This window comes from Coregonus lavaretus (genome assembly GCF_964263955.1).
Source record: "Coregonus lavaretus genome assembly, chromosome: 5".
Classification (NCBI taxonomy): Eukaryota; Metazoa; Chordata; class Actinopteri; order Salmoniformes; family Salmonidae; genus Coregonus; species Coregonus lavaretus.
Window position 1 is genome coordinate 68,071,045 of NC_139992.1, and position 18,137 is coordinate 68,089,181.

At 42.5% G+C, this 18,137-nt stretch overlaps 1 protein-coding gene across 1 annotated transcript in view; it reads left to right on the forward strand.

The window, feature by feature from the left end:
• The window catches only part of LOC311130129 (integrin alpha-6-like), a gene marked incomplete at its 5' end in the record, with an annotated part of 40,173 nt that overhangs the window by 17,707 nt on the left and 4,329 nt on the right, over positions 1 to 18,137 (forward strand). The window contains 10 exons of the mRNA XM_084162814.1: positions 9,723 to 9,850; positions 10,010 to 10,089; positions 10,244 to 10,505; positions 12,661 to 12,792; positions 14,905 to 15,118; positions 16,898 to 17,091; positions 17,177 to 17,271; positions 17,378 to 17,505; positions 17,770 to 17,859; positions 17,963 to 18,024. Of these exons, the coding sequence (XP_084018940.1) occupies positions 9,723 to 9,850; positions 10,010 to 10,089; positions 10,244 to 10,505; positions 12,661 to 12,792; positions 14,905 to 15,118; positions 16,898 to 17,091; positions 17,177 to 17,271; positions 17,378 to 17,505; positions 17,770 to 17,859; positions 17,963 to 18,024 (1,385 nt within the window). The remainder of the gene's footprint in view (positions 1 to 9,722; positions 9,851 to 10,009; positions 10,090 to 10,243; positions 10,506 to 12,660; positions 12,793 to 14,904; positions 15,119 to 16,897; positions 17,092 to 17,176; positions 17,272 to 17,377; positions 17,506 to 17,769; positions 17,860 to 17,962; positions 18,025 to 18,137) is intronic.

Sequence of the window (18,137 nt, forward strand, 5' to 3'; positions counted from 1 at the left end):
CTCCCGACCACGGCCCTCCGGCTTCCTCCGAGGATGAGGACGTTCACTCGGACCGTTCGGAGGAGTTCTAGCCCTCCTCCGGCTCCCCTCCTCCCGCCCGGCGTGGTGTTGCTCTTGGGACTTCTGGGGCCGTCCCTTGGGGGGGGGGTTCTGTCATGGGCCTCTCACTCCACCGGGTTACCACCTTAATTTTCTTCCACTCTGCTCACCACTCTCTCTACTCAGCCTAACTAGCTCCACCTGTCCCTGCTCTGCTCTGCTCTGATTACTCTGCCAGCTGCGCTGCATTACCCACTACCTCTCCCAGTATTTAAGGCCCTGTCTTTCAGCTCTCCGGTGTCAGATCGTCTGCAAAGCTCACACCCGGAACCTGTTTGCTCGCGCTTCTGGCTCACCCTGGTTTTGTGACCCCGGACCTGCCTGTTTTTTGGATACTCTTCTGCCTCAGGAGATCCAGACCTGCTTCTGCCATTACGACTCCTGACTACTCTTCAATCCCGGTAACTCTGACCAGCCTTCTGCCTTGCTACTACGTATTTTGGATTTCCCTTGAACTGTACTGCTGCCTGGTTTCATTCCGCCCTGTTGTGTCTGTGTCTCCCCCCCCCAGGACTTCTGGACCACCCACCACCGGCTTCATAGGACGCATCGCTGCCACTGGGGGGGGCACAGACCCAGCGCATTGGACGGGATCCCTGTTACCCCTGGAGCCTTCATTCACTCCCTACTTCCCTTTTCCCTTAAGTTTAATAAACTTTCTGGTGTGACGCAATTGTGGTCCTCTGGTCGTCTGTCTGAACCGTGACACTAATTGCATTGCTTCAGTATGGAAATACATTGTTAAACATAGGCTACAGTATAGCATTCGCACTGAAATAGGGGCTAGCCTTACTGTAAATTGCAGTCTGGATATGGACATGCCAAACGTAGTCAATAAGCAAGATTAAATTCACCAGGCTATTGATAATGCCTAAAAAGACAGTGTATAATTCGAATAAAAAAAATAATAAAAAATGTCTAGATACCGTTACAGGCACAATAACTGCCCCCCGTAGACATATAATACAGACTAGGCAATTTAGACTATGGAGGGTTTTACGCACATCCAAACTTTTCACAGGAGCTGGATAGATAATGTTTTATATACCTCATGGAACCATTTTACAGATCATACTGTGTTTGCGCTTCTCCAGAAATAACAGACGAAATTGCATTGCATTCGAAGCCGTGTAAGTTCTCACCATAAATCCACGGAAGCTGAATCTTTCTTAAAAGTTGGTTTTTTAATCAAATCAAACGAAAAACAACCAACAACAATATTTCTAACTAGGATCGAGTCAGAAGCATGATGTCATGAATCACTTCTCTCGTTCCATGGCACTGTGTGCACACGTAGGCCTAAATGTCTTTAGCATATCATTTGCACGTCTTTACAAAAAACTAGGCTCCTGTCAATTATCGTTGCCTATGTGCGTGGCAGATTCTCCAAGTGTGTCTTTGGTAATCGAATGAGGGGTGCTCTTTGAAAAGGGGGATGGATAGCCTACGTGAACAAGCGAAATGCAGGTATGTGAATTGTGAGCAATGAAAAAGTATGAGGGCAAAAACCTCAAAAATATTTTAAAGCACTCTCAGTAGAACATTTAAAACCACTTTATTCATAGGCTAATGGTCAAGATAAAAAAACACACTGTATACAATGATGCTAAACCAGCCTTGATTAAGGGGAGGGTAGGCTATGGTTGGTTTCGATTCACCCCCACAAAAGGCACATCTCTCATTCCATGGGCACTGTGCGCCATGACTGGATAGGCTGCACTTCTGCTCTCAAAATCCATGCCATTATCAACTGCGTTACAGTTAAGACCTGCTTTTGTGGGTCTTGAAACTTCCTATTAGCGCTGCATGAAGTTGTCACTTTTGTGCTTGTTTTTAAAGAACACACCTCAAATAGTGCCACCCCTCCCACCTCAGCGCAAGCGAGCTGATGTTAGATAGGGAAGTTGTAGAACCTGGCTTTAGGGCTGGAAAATGCCGGTGTTCCAGTTTTTACATGACGAAATTGCAAACTAACGTACGTTTGACACTTGCGCCTTATTTGCGCCAGCCGAAAATAGAGCCCTTAGTCCAGGGGTGTCAAACTCATTTTAGCTCAGGGGCCACATGGAGGAAAATCTATTCCCAAGTGGGCCGGACCGGAAAAATCATGGTATATATAACTTAAAAACAACAACTTCAGATTGTTTTCTTTGTTTTAATACGATCAACATACAACATAAAGCTGGAGCCTGAGGACAGTGTGTCCAAAATAGTACAAGCACAACATCACTATTAATCATAAAACACGTCAAGTTTATTTGAAAATTCTAAAGAAAAAGAACACACAAACACACAATGCCTCAGTGATTAACAGAACTGTTTCACAGATCACAGAACTATATCAGGGTGTCATTTCTCAGGCAGAAATGTAGATACAAATAATGAAATCCTGTTCCCCAAACAAGTGCAAGAACCACAGAGTCAAGAATAGGTTAAATATACAAATAAAATAAAATCAATTAAAAACAATAGCACATCAACATAAAAACATATAAACATAAAGCTGGAGCCTGAGGACAGTGTCCAAAAGCACAACATCACTATTAATCATAAAACACCTCAAGTTATTTGAAAGTTCTGAGGACAAAGAACACACAAACACACAATGCCTCAGTGATTCACAGAAGTATATCACAGATCACAGAACTATATCAGGGTGTCATTTCTCAGGCAGAAATGTAGATAAAAATAATGAAATCCTGTTCCCCAAACAAGTGCAAGAACCACAGAGTCAAGGATAGGTTAAATATACAAATAAAATAAAATCAATTAAAAACAATAGCACATCAACATAAAAACATATAAACATAAATCTGAAAGCGTTGCTCAAACTCCCGTAACAGTCCAGTTATTTTATCTTTGAACCGCTTCATGTCTGCCACATGTTGGGTCGCGCACACATTTTTCAGACAGGGGAAGTGAGCTGCATCACCACCGGCAAGTTGCGTCTCCCACAATGACAGCTTCAACTTGAAAGAACGTATGCTGTCATAATACTGCGTGACAACTTTGTTGCGCCCTTGCAGCTGTTTGTTCAAGTTATTCAGGTGCTCTGTAACATCCACCATAAATGCAAGGTCCTGCATCCATTCTGCGGAATTAAATTCTAACACTGGTTTGCCCTTTTCTTCCATGAACTGTTCAATTTCTTCTCGTAAATCAAAGAAACGCCTCAGCACAGCACCTCGGCTTAACCATCTTACCTCAGTGTGGTATGGCAGGCCATAGATGTGGTCTTTCTCTCTGAGAAGGCTGTCAAACTGACGGTGATTCAGGCTTCTGGATCGGATGAAATTAACAGTTTGGATGACCACCTTCATGACGTTATCCATCTTTAATGACTTGCAACACAAAGCCTCCTGGTGCAAAATACAGTGAAAAGTCAAAAAATCACGTCCTCCATTTGCAGATTGCACTTTCTCTCTGAACTTTGTCACAACGCCTGCTTTTTTCTCGATCATTGAGGGTGCACCATCTGTAGCCAGGCTGACAGCGCGGGACCAGTCCACTCCGACCCTGTCCAGCGCGCCGACGAGTGCGGTAAAAATATCAGCTGCTGTCGTTGTATCTGTCATCGGCACCAACTCCACGAACTCCTCGGTGACGGTCAATGTGTCATCAACTCCGCGGATGAAAAAATGGTCAGTTGTGCAACATCTGTAATGTCCGTGCTTTCATCAATTGCAACCGAAAACGCAATAAATGACTTTACTTTTTGCTTCAACTGGCTGTCCAAATCCACTGAAAGATCGGAAATCCTGTCTGCAACTGTGTTTCTTGTCAGGCTGATATTTGCAAAAGCCTGCCGCTTTTCAGGGCACACAATCTCCGCTGCCTTCATCATGCATGTTTTTACAAATTCACCCTCACTAAATGGTTTTGAAGCCACTGCGATTTCATTAGCAATGAGGTAGCTAGCTTTCACTGCAGCGTCACTGATGTCTCGGCTGTGAGTAAACACAGACTGCTGTTTCTTCAGACCCGCCAACAGTTCATTCACCTTCTCTCATCTCCGCTGTCCTTGAAAGTTGTCATATTTGTCGGCATGAAGACTCACATAGTGGCGACAAAGGTTATATTCTTTCAGCACTGCAACATGCTCTGAACACACCAAACATACAGCTTTCCCATTCAATTCCGTGATTAAATAGGATGACAATTTTTCTTGGAACACTCTGCACTCTGCGTCCACTTTTCTCTTTTTTGACAGAGACATATTGGGGCAATGAGGGTGCCAAAGCACATAATGTTAAAAGTAGAAGCCGTAATAAATATTGCGGGCAAAACAAAGTAGCTCATTGGCTGCACGTGCTTGACCTACTTGCTCTGCCCCGGTATAAACAGTTTGCTTGCTTAACACAATTGCTATTGCGCCATCCAGTGGACGCAATTGGAACAGCAGTTTATTTTATTGAAAAATTGCAGCGCATTTTTATACTTAAAAAAAAGAAAAAAGAAAAAATAAAAAAAAATCTAAATCATCTCGCGGGCCGGATTAAACCCGTTTGCGGGCCTGATCCGGCCCGCAGGCCGTACGTTTGACACCCCTGCCTTAGTCTGTAACCAATCCTACTGTCTTTTATACTTCTTGACATGGATAGGAATATGATGGCTCTCCATGTACTTAGTAGCTCAGCTAACTTGATGCTATAACCTGGGGGTTTCTGTTTTAGAGGAACAGAGGGCAGTAGATTTGCAATGTTATTTTTTAGAATGTGTCCTAAAAGAATGTGGCCTAAAAAGAGTCTCCTTTCCCCTAAGTGTAACTTGTTGGCAGTTCCGTCTTTGCCTGGCTACCCATCCACATCGCTCCGGTCAAACGCCACGCCCACTAACGTTTCTTCTCCACAATGAGTCTGGATTTGCTTCCTCCCTGAGGACTTCTAGAATGTGAACACATTCAAACCGTTCTGATTGGTTCCAGAAACCGATGCGTTGGGCCAGAGCCGGGCTACACGAATCATGAATCACATAATTTTTACGTCTGCACAAATTACTTCTAGGATAGCGGGTTCAGACCAATGGTTCTTCAGACAGATGTATGGAGCATTCGATAGAGCAGCGAAATTAAATTCAGGATGAGTCTTCAGGCAAGTTCTATGACCATCAAAGTTCTCAACTACCAGTAGCACTTTTGACTTTTTATCTTTTTATCTAAGCTAACAAAGTCCAGCCTTGCTTGTGTCTAATTGCTTAATTGTTCCCTATTAGTTTGTCTAGATCAGAAGCTGTTGGGTATCCAATATAAAAGAGGAATAAGGTGCTTATCTATAAGTAAAAAAATAAATAAATGTTTTCTCCTTCAGAAATGAGCAGCTTGTTTTCATGTGTCATCTAGACTTTGTACACAAAGGCTGGAGTGTTGTATGCAAATGCCAATGTTACCATTCAGTGACTTGTCAAATTTCACAACTATCAGTGGGGAGCAGTGCTAAGAACCTTTACTTGCAGATACAAATCCCTATGTGTTGTTTCCCACTCTAATGCAGCTCTATGGGGTTGGTTTCCCCAGGCTTTAAGTGAGAGTGTGACCTACAAGAGTAACATTGGAATAAATAGTGATTTTGAAGCCCTCAACTATCTACATTCTATCTTCAACTGTTCTTTGAACTGACAGCTCAGCTGCACTGTGAAATTGTTTGTTTTGATGGAGCTCTTATTTGCATTTCACTGGCTGTTGATAGAGGGGAGGGGACATAATTTGGGCTTCGATCTTCCCCTTTCCCAACAGGCTTCCTCTTGGGAGTCCCTGATTGGTAAATGAAGGTCCATGACTCTATCCAAGGAATCAATATGGGGTTTACGGAATAGCTTGTGGAATCATGTAGAGTGGAGGAAGAAGGTGGAGAGGATTCCTTGCCCCCCTTTGTGAAAATTCCCACAACGTTTCCAATGGATTTGCACTGTGGTCCACTATTACCCATATAAGTATCAGTTTTCCAGTAACTCCCTAAGCGGTTAAACATAGCACTTGTAGTGAATGGACAGTGATCACTCTATTATTTCCCCAATATATTTCCCTAATAGCATTACAATACTACTTCATCTAGGTAACACAACAAACATGCTGCACAATATGCAATATTGTTAGCCATTCTCAGTGATGCATCTGGTCATGTTTTCAGTGTTCCTTAGTATGGGGCTGTGGCTTTCACTCACTGTCCAGGCTGGAAAATATGACCCAGAGAGGTCCTGCTGAAGTTTTGTCTCTCACTGTGGTTGTTCAACAATGAGCTGCCTGTTTGTTCCCCTTTATAGTGGTAGCCTAACAGGAAAGTTTTTTTCATTTAGTGAAGTGCCAAGTACAGCCAATTCCTAAAAGCCCTCCTAAGATATTACAGGAAATATTTAATTGCAATATCAGTCAGTCACAGCTCTTATAAAGTATTGTGCATAAATATAGGGCATAAATAAATGGCTCTACAAATTATTCAACCCTAAAACTTATTCATGCAGGATATTGTCCCCCTGCGGTTGTAAAGATTCTCTTAGGCACTCAGGGTGATTTGGATATGTTGTGGTCAGTGAACTAATGTTGTACAGGACAATCATATTATTGAATATGCTCCAAATTAGATCATGGACTCTACTGTTTCTCTCCCTATTACTCATTGTATAGCACAGTAGTCTACTGTACTACAGAGACAAATCACGAGAAGTTCTCTTTTAGTCTCTTACCACCAAAATAATTATTCTGAGGACGTTAACTGGCAGCCAGATGAAATACAAAAAAAAGTATTTAATTGTGGTGCATCTCAAAAGGCGTGTTCACAATTTCTTGAAGGCTCTGATACAGTACTATGATTGCTGGCAGTTTGAATATTAAGTAGTGGACATGTACAGTCGTGGTCAAAAGTTTTGAGAATGACAGAAGTATCACAAAGTTTGCTACTTCAGTGTTTTTATATATTTTTGTCAGATGTTACTATGGTATACTGAAGTATAATTACAACATTCCATAAGTGTCATAGGCTTTTATTGACAATTACATTAAGTTTATGCAAAGAGTCAATATTTGCAGTGTTGACCCTTCTTTTTCAAGACCTCTGCAATCCGCCCTGGCATGCTGTCAATTAACTTCTGGGCCACATCCTGACTGATGGCAGCCCATTCTTGCATAATCAATGCTTAGAGTTTGTCAGAATTTGTGGGTTTTTGTTTGTCCACCCGCCTCTTGAGGATTGACCACAAGTTCTCAATGGGATTAAGGTCTGGGGAGTTTCCTGGCCATGGACCCAAAATGTTGATGTTTTGTTCCCCGAGCCACTTAGTTATCACTTTTGCCTTATGGCAAGGTGCTCCATCATGCTGGAAAAGGCATTGTTCGTCACCAAACTGTTCTTGGATGGTTGGAAGAAGTTGCTCTCGAAGGATGTGTTGGTACCATTCTTTATTCATGGCTGTGTTCTTAGGCAAAATTGTGAGTGAGCCCACTCCCTTAGCCCCACACATGAATGGTCTCAGGATGCTTTACTGCAGGGTTCTTCAATTCCGGTCCTGGAGGGCCGAAACACTTCTGTTTTTTATTTCTACCTGGTAGTTAATTGCACTCACCTGGTGTCCCAGGTCTGAATTAGCCCCTGATTAGAAGGAGAGGATGAAAAACAGAGGTGTTTCGGCCCTCCAGGACCGGAATTGAAGGACCCTGCTTTACTGTTTACTTTTTTCCGGATGCCCCAAACAATCGGAAAGGGGATTCATCAGAGAAAATAACTTTACCCCAGTCCTCAACAGTCCAATCCCTGTACCTTTTGCAGAATATCAGTCTGTCGCTGATGTTTTTCCTCGAGAGAAGTGGCTTCCTCGCTGCCCTTCTTGACACCAGGCCATCCTCCAAAAGTCTTTGCCTCACTGTGCGTGCAGATGCACTCACACCTGCCTGCTGCCATTCCTGAGCAAGCTCTGCACTGGTGGTGCAGCTGAATCAACTTTAGGAGACGGTCCTGGTGCTTTCTGGACTTTCTTGGGTGCCCTGAAGCCTTCTTCACAACAATTGAATCTCTCTCCTTGAAGTTCTTGATGATCCAATAAATGGTTGATTTAGGTGCAATCTTACTAGCAGCAATATCCTTGCCTGTGAAGCCCTTTTTGTGCAAAGCAATGATGACGGCACGTGTTTCCTTGCAGGTAACCATGGTTAACAGAGGAAGAACAATGATTTCAAGCACCACCCTCCTTTTAAAGCTTCCAGTCTGTTATTTTAACTCAATCAGCATGACAGAGTGATCTCCAGCCTTGTCCTCGTCAACACTCTCACCTGTGTTAACAAGAGAATCACTGACATGATGTCAGCTGGTCCTTTTGTGGCAGGCCTGAAATGCAGTGGAAATGTTTTTTTAGGATTAAGTTAATTTTCATGGCAAAGAGGGACTTTGCAATTAATTGCAATTCATCTGATCCCTCTTCATAACATTCTGGAGTACAGTAATCCCTCGTTTATCGCGGGGGTTACGTTCCGAAAATGACCCGCGATAAGTGAAATCCGCGAAATAGAAAACTTTTTTTTTTACAATTAGCAACTATTACATGTATACAAATACAGTGACTCACGTGTAGGCCGTTTCACTGCTCTTCAGACTGGGCCGCTGCATCCTGACTGCGCTCTGCAGTGTTCTCTTCTTCTGAAGCCCGCGGTGCAGGTGTGTTTGTTCGGGAGAAGAACATAGTGATAGGCAGCTGTTGTCGCTCTTTTTTCTTCTTTGCAAAAAGATCCTTGTACACCGACATGCCACCATCGATTACGTTGGAGAACTGTAATGAACGGCTCATCAAAGGGTCCCATTCCTCAGCTACTCGCTTAAGTTCAGTGGCCATTCGCACCATGGTTGCTAAGCGACCAAGCGTTAGTCCTTCCTCCTCATCTCTCGTGTCCTCTTCTCCCTCTTCTCTTTCATCGTCGCTTTGTGGCTTTGTCATTTACCTTCCCTTAGCATGTCCAGAAGTTTAACTTTATCTGAGATAGGTAGCATCTTCCGCCGTTTGGGCCCATCCGCAGGTGCTTTTGTCGGTCCAGGCCGTTTCGTCGACATTATGGGTTTAGGAGATGTTCGAAATTACAAGATAATTTGGCCAACTTAATGTAAATTTGCCAAGCTGTTTTATGTACGTACACATAACTGCACGAGACGACAAAATGATAGCACAATTCGTAGCATGTTTTGATACAAGAAGCGGGAGTGAGTTTTTAGCGAATCAGAATGCAGAGCACAATGCACCAAAAAAAAAAAAATGCATTATGAAAATCCGCGAAATAGCGAATCCGCGATAAGTGAACCGCGAAGTGGCGAGGGATCACTGTATATGCAAATTGCCATCATAAAAACTGAGGCAGCAGACTTTGTGAAAATTAATATTTGTGTCATTCTCAAAACTTTTGACCACAACTGTACTGTATTTGCCAGTTTGACATGGTCTCTGTTATCCAGGCCAGTCCTGGGTTACTAAGCTGACTGCTTTGAATTACATGTCTGAAAATGGTCAGTATGAATTATTGAATATGACAGCTGCTGTATAGGATTACCAAACATCTATGAAATCTGCTATTGTCACAGTACATTCATCTATAGACCATGAATATCTTAAAGATACAGTCATTTTATTTTTTTATTTTTTTTATTTGACAGACTGTTGATTGGAGCACCAAGAGCCAAAGCACTGGCCAACCAGAGAGCCAACATAACCGGTGGCCTGTACAGTTGTGACATCACCACCGAATCCGATGACTGTGACCGTATCGATTTTGACAATGAAGGTGAGGTGTTACTCATATCTGGTTTTCTCTCAGTTTCTCTCTCCTACACAACATATGGTTTAACATTATGCTTTATTAACCACAATATACTGTAAGTAAAATTCATTCTAAAGCGAGAATCAACATAACATCCTGATTCCTTCTGATGAATTCTCACAGAGGATGTGAGAGTTGAGAACAAGGAGAACCAGTGGATGGGGGTGACAGTTAACAGCCAGGGCCCCGGAGGGAAGATTGTGGTAAGTCAGTGTCAGAGGATACTCTGCATGGCTGTGTTACTAGCCAGGTTCATTGTGCTTTGTATATCTGTCATGCAGAACTTTGTGTCAGATCTACAGTATAATTAGCTTAGGATCTGCCTTGTATGCTGATTCCACTGTCTTGTCATTGCAGACCTGTGCTCACCGCTATCAGAGACGTCTGTTTGTGGACACTGCTCAGGAGTCCCGTGACATCACAGGACGCTGCTACATCCTGAGTCAGGACCTCACTATTGATACATCCTCTGATGAAGATGGAGGGAACTGGAGGTTCTGTGAGGGCAGAGCCAGAGGCCATGAGAGGTTTGGCTCCTGCCAGCAGGGTCTGGCTGCCACTTTCACCAAGGACTACCATTACATGGTGTTTGGAGCGCCTGGCGCCTACAACTGGAAAGGTAAGTGTCTGTTCATAAGGTATGCAATTACGTTGTTGTTGTAAGTCGCTCTGGATAAGAACATCTGCTAAATTACAAAAATTGTACAATGTAAAATATAAATGTAAGTTATCAAAACCTATTTACTTCAATGTATCAAAATCAGTGGATGTACAAAGTATATATTTAAATCTCTGCAGAATGAGCCATGCAGTATATTGTGACTCACTTGTCCTCTACAGTCGTGGTCAAAAGTTTTGAGAATGACACAAGTATTGGTCTTCACAAAGTTTGCTGCTTCAGTGTTTTTAAATATTTTTGTCAGATGTTACTATGGGATATTGAAGTATAATTACAAGCATTCCATAAGTGTCAAAGGCTTTTATTGACAATTACATTAAGTTTATGCAAAGAGTCAATATTTGCAGTGTTGACCCTTCTTTTTCAAGACCTCTGCAATCCGCCCTGGCATGCTGTCAATTAACTTCTGGGCCACATCCTGACTGATGGCAGCCCATTCTTGCATAATCAATGCTTGGAGTTTTTGTGGGTTTTTGTTTGTCCACCCGCCTCTTGAGGATTGACCACAAGTTCTCAATGGGATTAAGGTCTGGGGAGTTTCCTGGCCAAGGACCCAAAATGTCGATGTTTTGTTCCCTGAGCAACTTAGTTATCACTTTTGCCTTATGGCAAGGTGCTCCATCATGCTGGAAAAGGCATTGTTTGTCACCAAACTGTTCTTGGATGGTTGGGAGAAGTTGCTCTCGGAGGATGTGTTGGTACCATTCTTTATTCATGGCTGTGTTCTTAGGCAAAATTGTGAGTGAGCCCACTCCCTTAGCTGAGAAGCAACCCCACACATTAATGGTCTCAGGATGCTTTACTGTTGGCATGACACAGGACTGATGGTAGCGCTCACCTTGTCTTCTCCGGACAAGCTTTTTTCCGGATGCCCCAAACAATCGGAAAGGGGATTCATCAGAGAAAATGACTTTGCCCCAGTCCTCAGCAGTCCAATCCCTGTACCTTTTGCAGAATATCAGTCTATCCCTGATGTTTTTCCTGGAGATAAGTGGCTTCCTTGCTGCCCTTCTTGACACCAGGCCATCCTCCAAAAGTCTTCGCCTCACTGTGCGTGCAGATGCACTCACACCTGCATGCTGCCATTCCTGAGCAAGCTCTGCACTGGTGGTGCCCAATCCGGCAGCTGAATCAACTTTAGGAGACGGTCCTGGCGCTTGCTGGACTCTCTTGGGCGCTCTGAAGCCTTCTTCACAACAATTTAACCTCTCTCCTTGAAGTTCTTGATGATCCAATAAATGGTTGATTTAGGTGCAATCTTACTAGCAGCAATATCCTTGCCTAACGAGAGAATCACTGACATGATGTCAGCTGGTCCTTTTGTGGCAGGCCTGAAATGCAGTGGAAATGTTTTTTTAGGATTAAGTTCATTTTCATGGCAAAGAGGGACTTTGCAATTAATTGCAATTCATCTGATTACTCTTCATAACATTCTGGAGTATATGCAAATTGCCATCATAAAAACTGAGGCAGCAGACTTTGTGAAAATTAATATTTGTGTCATTCTCAAAAATGTTGACCACGACTGTAGAGGTAAAGAAAGGCTTTGCAACATACTTCATCAGACATTTCCTTACTGTGCTTTAAAGCGGCAATCAGCAGTTGAAACAATAACAAAGCGTTCTTCCGACCACTGTTTCGGTAAAAAGCGGGGGATTGGGATGGATAAATGTAACCACTCTCAAATTCAAAGACAGATATGGATGCAAGGACTGACCGTCTATGATTTCACAATTATAGTTTTAACCATGTTTTTAGGCTATACAGTGTGTGTTTACATTTACTTTGTTTACAAACATTGGACTAAAACAAGCTTATATTTGGGGTTCTGATGGGGTACGACAGTTGAACTAATCTCAGGAGGCATTTATAAGTTGTGTTCTTCAAGAATTAATGGGTACATTTAATTAATTCAGAAGTCCAAAAATGGATTGCCCTTCAATACAATTTTATTTTCACCTGTAAAAATAAATTAACCCAGTTACATTTTGCTTGTGTCATTATTGTTGAAGATTTCATATTGTTTTGTTAAGGGTCATATTTAAGCCAGCACCATTCCATTGACATCTTCACCCCTCACTCTCAACCACTCTAGGCATAGTACGTGTAGAGCAAAAGAACAATACTTTGTTGGAAAGGGGATTTTATGATGATGGGCCTTATGAAGTTGGAGATGAGAACCGCTTGGATCCTGACCTGGTGCCTGTGCCTGCTAACAGCTACTTAGGTGGGTACAGTAGGTCTGAACCTTGATTACGGGAACTATGTGTTTTCTGTGCTGTCCTGTTCATGACCAGTTTGTCTGCTGCCAACCCTGATCGGTTTCTGTATAAGTCGCCTTCTCTACAGGTCAGCCCTGAGAGAACTTTGGATGTGACGACCAATAGTTTCTTAGGTTTGTGACTTCCGAGGTGCCTAAAACCATTCTTAACCATTCCATCTCCATGGTGGTTAACTTGTGAATGGTTTATAATCTGCATATTTTGCATGTCATTATTTCAACATAATGTTTGAATGCACTGCAGTTATTACTGGGATACGTACGGTTGAAGTTGAAAGTTTACATACACTTAGGTTGGAATCATTAAAACTAATTTTTCAACCACTCCACAAATTTCTTGTTAACAAACTATAGTTTTGGCAAGTCGGTTAGGTCATCTACTTTGTGCAAGACACAAGTAATTTTTCCAACAATTGTTTACAGACAGATTATTTCACTTATAATTCACTGTATCACAATTCCAGTGGGTCAGAAGTTTACATACACTAAGTTGACTGTGCCTTTAAACAGCTTGGAAAATGATGTCATGGCTTTAGAAGCTTCTGATAGGCTAATTGACATCATTTGAGTCTATTGGAGGTGTACCTGTGGATGTATTTCAAGGCCTACCTTCAAACTCATTGCCTCTTTGCTTGACATCATGGGAAAATCTAAAGAAATCAGCCAAGACCTCAGAAAAATAATTGTAGACCTCCACAAGTCTGGTTCATCCTTGGGAGCAATTTCCAAATGCCTGAAGGAACCACGTTCATCTGTACAAACAATAGTACGCAAGTATAAACACCATGGGACCACACAGCCGTCATACCGTTCAGGAAGGAGACGCGTTGTGTCTCCTAGAGATGAATGTACTTTGGTGCGAAAAGTGCAAATCAATCCCAGAACAACAGCAAAGGACCCTGTAAAGATGCTGGAGGAAACAGGTACAAAAGTATCTATATCCACAGTAACACTAGTCCTATATCGACATAACCTGAAAGGCAGCTCAGCAAGGAAGAAGCCACTGCTCCAAAACTGCCATAAAAAAGCCAGACTACGGTTTGCAACTGCACATGGGGACAAAGATTGTACGTTTTGGAGAAATGTCCTCTGGTCTGATGAAACAAAAATAGAACTGTTTGGCCATAATGACCATCGTTGTGTTTGGAGGAAAAAGGGGGTTATTTGCAAGCCAGAGAACACCATCCCAACCGTGAAGCACGGGGGTGGCAGCATCATGCTGTGGGGATGCTTTGCTGCAGGAGGGACTGGTGCACTTCACAAAATAGATGGCATCATGAGGAAGGAAAATTATGTGGATATATTGAAGCAACATCTCAAGACATCAGTCAGGAAGTTAAAGCTTGGTCGCAAATGGGTCTTCCAAATGGACAATGACCCCAAGCATACTTCCAAAGTTGTGGCAAAATGGCTTAAGGACAACAAAGTCAAGGTATTGGAGTGGCCATCACAAAGCCCTGACCTCAATCCTATAGAAAATGTGTAGGCAGAACTGAAAAAGCGTGTGTGAGCAAGTAGGCCTACAAACCTGACTCAGTTACACCAGCTCTGTCAGGAGGAATGGGCCAAGATTCACCCAACTTATTGTGGGAAGCTTATGGGAAGGCTACCCGAAATATTTGACCCAAGTTAAACAATTTAAAGGCAATCCTACCAAATACTAATTGAGTGTATTTCTAATTGAGTGAACTTCTGACCCACTGGGAATGTGATGAAAGAAATAAAAGCTGAAATAAATAATTCTCTCTACTATTATTCTGACATTTCACATTCTTAAAATAAAGTGGTGATCCTAACTGACCTAAAACAGGGATTAAATGTCAGGAATTGGGAAAAACTGAGTTTAAATGTATTTGGATAAGGTGTATGTAAACTTCCGACTTCAACAACATATGTTTTCTTGGTTGCGTCAAGATGACATGACTACTATATTTCACATCTTGTGTTTTTCTTTACATCCCAAATTCACTCATTTACTCATGAAAGATGAATGATCTGTATTATGCATAGTGTAAGATAAAAGATATATACCTTGATTCCTCTTATTTCATGTTGCAGGATTTTCCCTTGATTCTGGACATAGCATCACCAAGGGGCGTGGCCTGACCATTGTGTCTGGGGCACCTCGAGCCAATCACTGTGGGGCTGTGGTCCTGTTGAGAAAAGAGAATGAAGCGTCCGCAAGACTCTCCCCAGAGTACATTCTAGAAGGGCCTGGACTGGCATCTTCTTTTGGATATGATGTAGCTGTGGTCGACCTGAATGGAGATGGGTATGTGACACAAGTTGACTTGTACTTTTCCAGTTTTGGCTTATCCATATTTTATGTCAAGGGTCCCCAATTACATTTAGCCGTAGGCCCATTTTTCCTTGAGCAGATGGTCAGGAGGCCAGAACATAGTTATAAATAATTTGTACACTGCAAATTGACTTCAGGAATCCCAAGCAGATATAGTATTTGACAAAAACAGAGTTATTTCAAACCTTGATTACATTTACATTTACATTTTTGATTACATTGGGATTAGAGCTCTGCTACCTGACCTGAGCCTGACGGGTCGCGACATTATACATTGGTGCCATGTAGGGCCTGTTTTTTCATCAATAACTAGGGTATGGGCAGGGCTCGGGTATCACTAAATTGATCACTAACATTTTGAAGCTGAGCCATTTGCTCATGCTCTGCTGTGCCGTACAGTCATATCTGACTAAGATCATAACATGGAGTCAGAAGTGCTTAAACCTCGTCAACTATAAGACAGGAGAGATTTAACAGAAAATTATAATGTTCCTTGAGTTTTGTCGGAGTTTAGAGTGAAGAAAAGTAGCTAACAGCTAAGCTGAGCTGTTGCAATGGATACTTACAGACCCAGAGCCGCAATGAGCAGAGTGTATACAGCGTGAGCAGAGTGCAGGGAGCGAGTGACAGACAGAGAGGAGCAGCTAATGGATTTGCTAATGGAGGAAGTTATTTCTGGTTTCGGGCAGGGCCGGGCCTTAAATTTGGCAGAAACAATCGGGCCTGTGTAGGGTAGGGCCTGAACGTCGTGGGCATGGGCATGGGTAGGGCTCGGGCTTAAAATTCATGCCCGTGCAGGGCTCTAATTGGGATACGATCACATAGTGTGAATACTTGGGAACAGATTTCCTAAATTAAAATCACTTTGAGCTGATTTCCTAGTCATTTTAGGAAAATTATACCCCCCCCCAAACCTTTTTTTTTTTGCTCAGAAAACTTGGGGGGCCAAATATACTGAACACAAATATAAACATGTAAAGTGTTGGTCCCATGTTTCATGAGCTAAAATAAAAGATCCCAGAAGTTCCATATGCGCAAAAAGCTTATTTCTCTCAAATTTTGTGCACAAATGTATTTACATCCCTGTTAGTGAGCATTTCCCCTTTGCCAAGATAATTCATCCACCTGACAGGTGTGGCATATCAATAAGCTGATTAAACAGCATGATCATTGCGCAGGTGCACCCTGTGTTGGGGACAATAAAAGGCCACTTCTAAAATGTGCAGTTTTGTCACACAACACAATGCAACAGATTGGCATGCTGACTGCAGGAATGTCCACCAGAGCTGTTGTCAGAGAATGTAATGTTAATTTCTCTACCATAAGCCGCCTCCAACGTCGTTTTAGAGGATTTGGTAGTACGTCTAACCGGCCTCATAACTGCAGACCACGTGTAACCACGCCAGCCCAGGACCTCCACATCCGGCTTCTTCACCTGCGGGATCATCTGAGACCAGCCACCTGGACAGCTGATGAAACTGAGGAGTATTTATGTCTGTAATAAAGCCCTTTTTTGGGAAAAACTCATTCTGATTGGCTGGGCCTGTCTCCCCAGTGGGTAAGCCTGGCTCCCAAGTGGGTGGGTTCATGAACTGTAACTCAGTAAAATCTTTGAAATTGTTACATGTTGCGTTTATATTTTTGTTCAATATAAAGTCACCCGCCTATTGGGGAACCCTGCGTTATGTCATCAAACCTACATGGATATTGTAACTTATGTTTCAAATTAGCTGTTTCTTTTTTGCATCCCAGGTGGCAGGATATTGTTGTGGGAGCCCCTCAGTTCTTCATGAAAGAGGGAGACTTTGGAGGAGCGGTTTATGTCTACATCAACCAGGCAGGAAAGTGGGACAAGATCACCCCAATCCGCCTCAATGGAACCAAAGACTCAATGTTTGGGCTGGCAGTGGAGAACGTCGGTGACATCAATCAGGACTCCTATCAAGGTGGGAACCTGACATCTGTACTTGTTTCTGACCTTTCTGTGCTTGTGTCATAATATTCCATAGCTAAATGGCTTCTCTTTTACAGACATTGCTGTTGGAGCGCCCTATGCTGATGCTGGGGCAGGAAAAGTGTACATTTACCACGGTTCTGCTATTGGAATCAACACCAAGCCGGCACAGGTTGGTTTTGCAGTGTTTTATTGGTCAAAGGGTATGCTTGTTGACGTAGTTGAGTGACATCACTGCTGCATCCTATTTTTACTTATTGATTTATTTGTCATTTCAGATCCTTGAGGGAATTCCCAACAACATCAGATTATTTGGATATTCTCTGGCTGGGAATATGGATTTAGATAAGAATTCCTATCCTGATATAGCCATTGGGTCTCTTTCAGATACAGTTCTCGTTTACAGGTAATGATCTTATTAGAGTAGCCTAGCGGTTAAGAGCGTTGGGCCAGTAATTGAAGGTCACTGGTTCAAATCCCTGAGCTGACTAGGTGAGAAATCTGTTGAAGTGCCCTTGAGCAAGGCACTTAACCCTAATTGCTTCTGTAAGTCGCTCTGGATAAGAGCGTCTGCTAAATAAATAAATAATAACAATCCAGTTATGACCTCAAAAATACATTTCAAGATAACACATACAGTAACAACTCACATGACAACTATTTATTTTAGGGCAAGGCCAATTATTAGCGTCAAGAAGGATGTCAAAATTACTCCAAAGGAAATTGACTTCACAAAGAAAACCTGTGGCAACAGTATCTGGTAAGGTGTTGATGGGATTTGATGACTACTCATGTTTGAAAATACTTCTGTAGATTTGTTTGCTATTAACACAATTTAATTATAATCCATTTGCTGTCTATAGCTTGACCGTGGAGGCATGTTTCACCTATAAAGCAAACCCTGTATCCTACAGCCCAAAACTAAGTAAGTGAAGCTTCTCTCTTCTTTCACCTCAGCCCAGTTGGCATAATTTGTCATAGTCCTGAATGTCCTGAATCCCTTTGTCCTTACATAATACTTACTGTTGTTCTGGAATG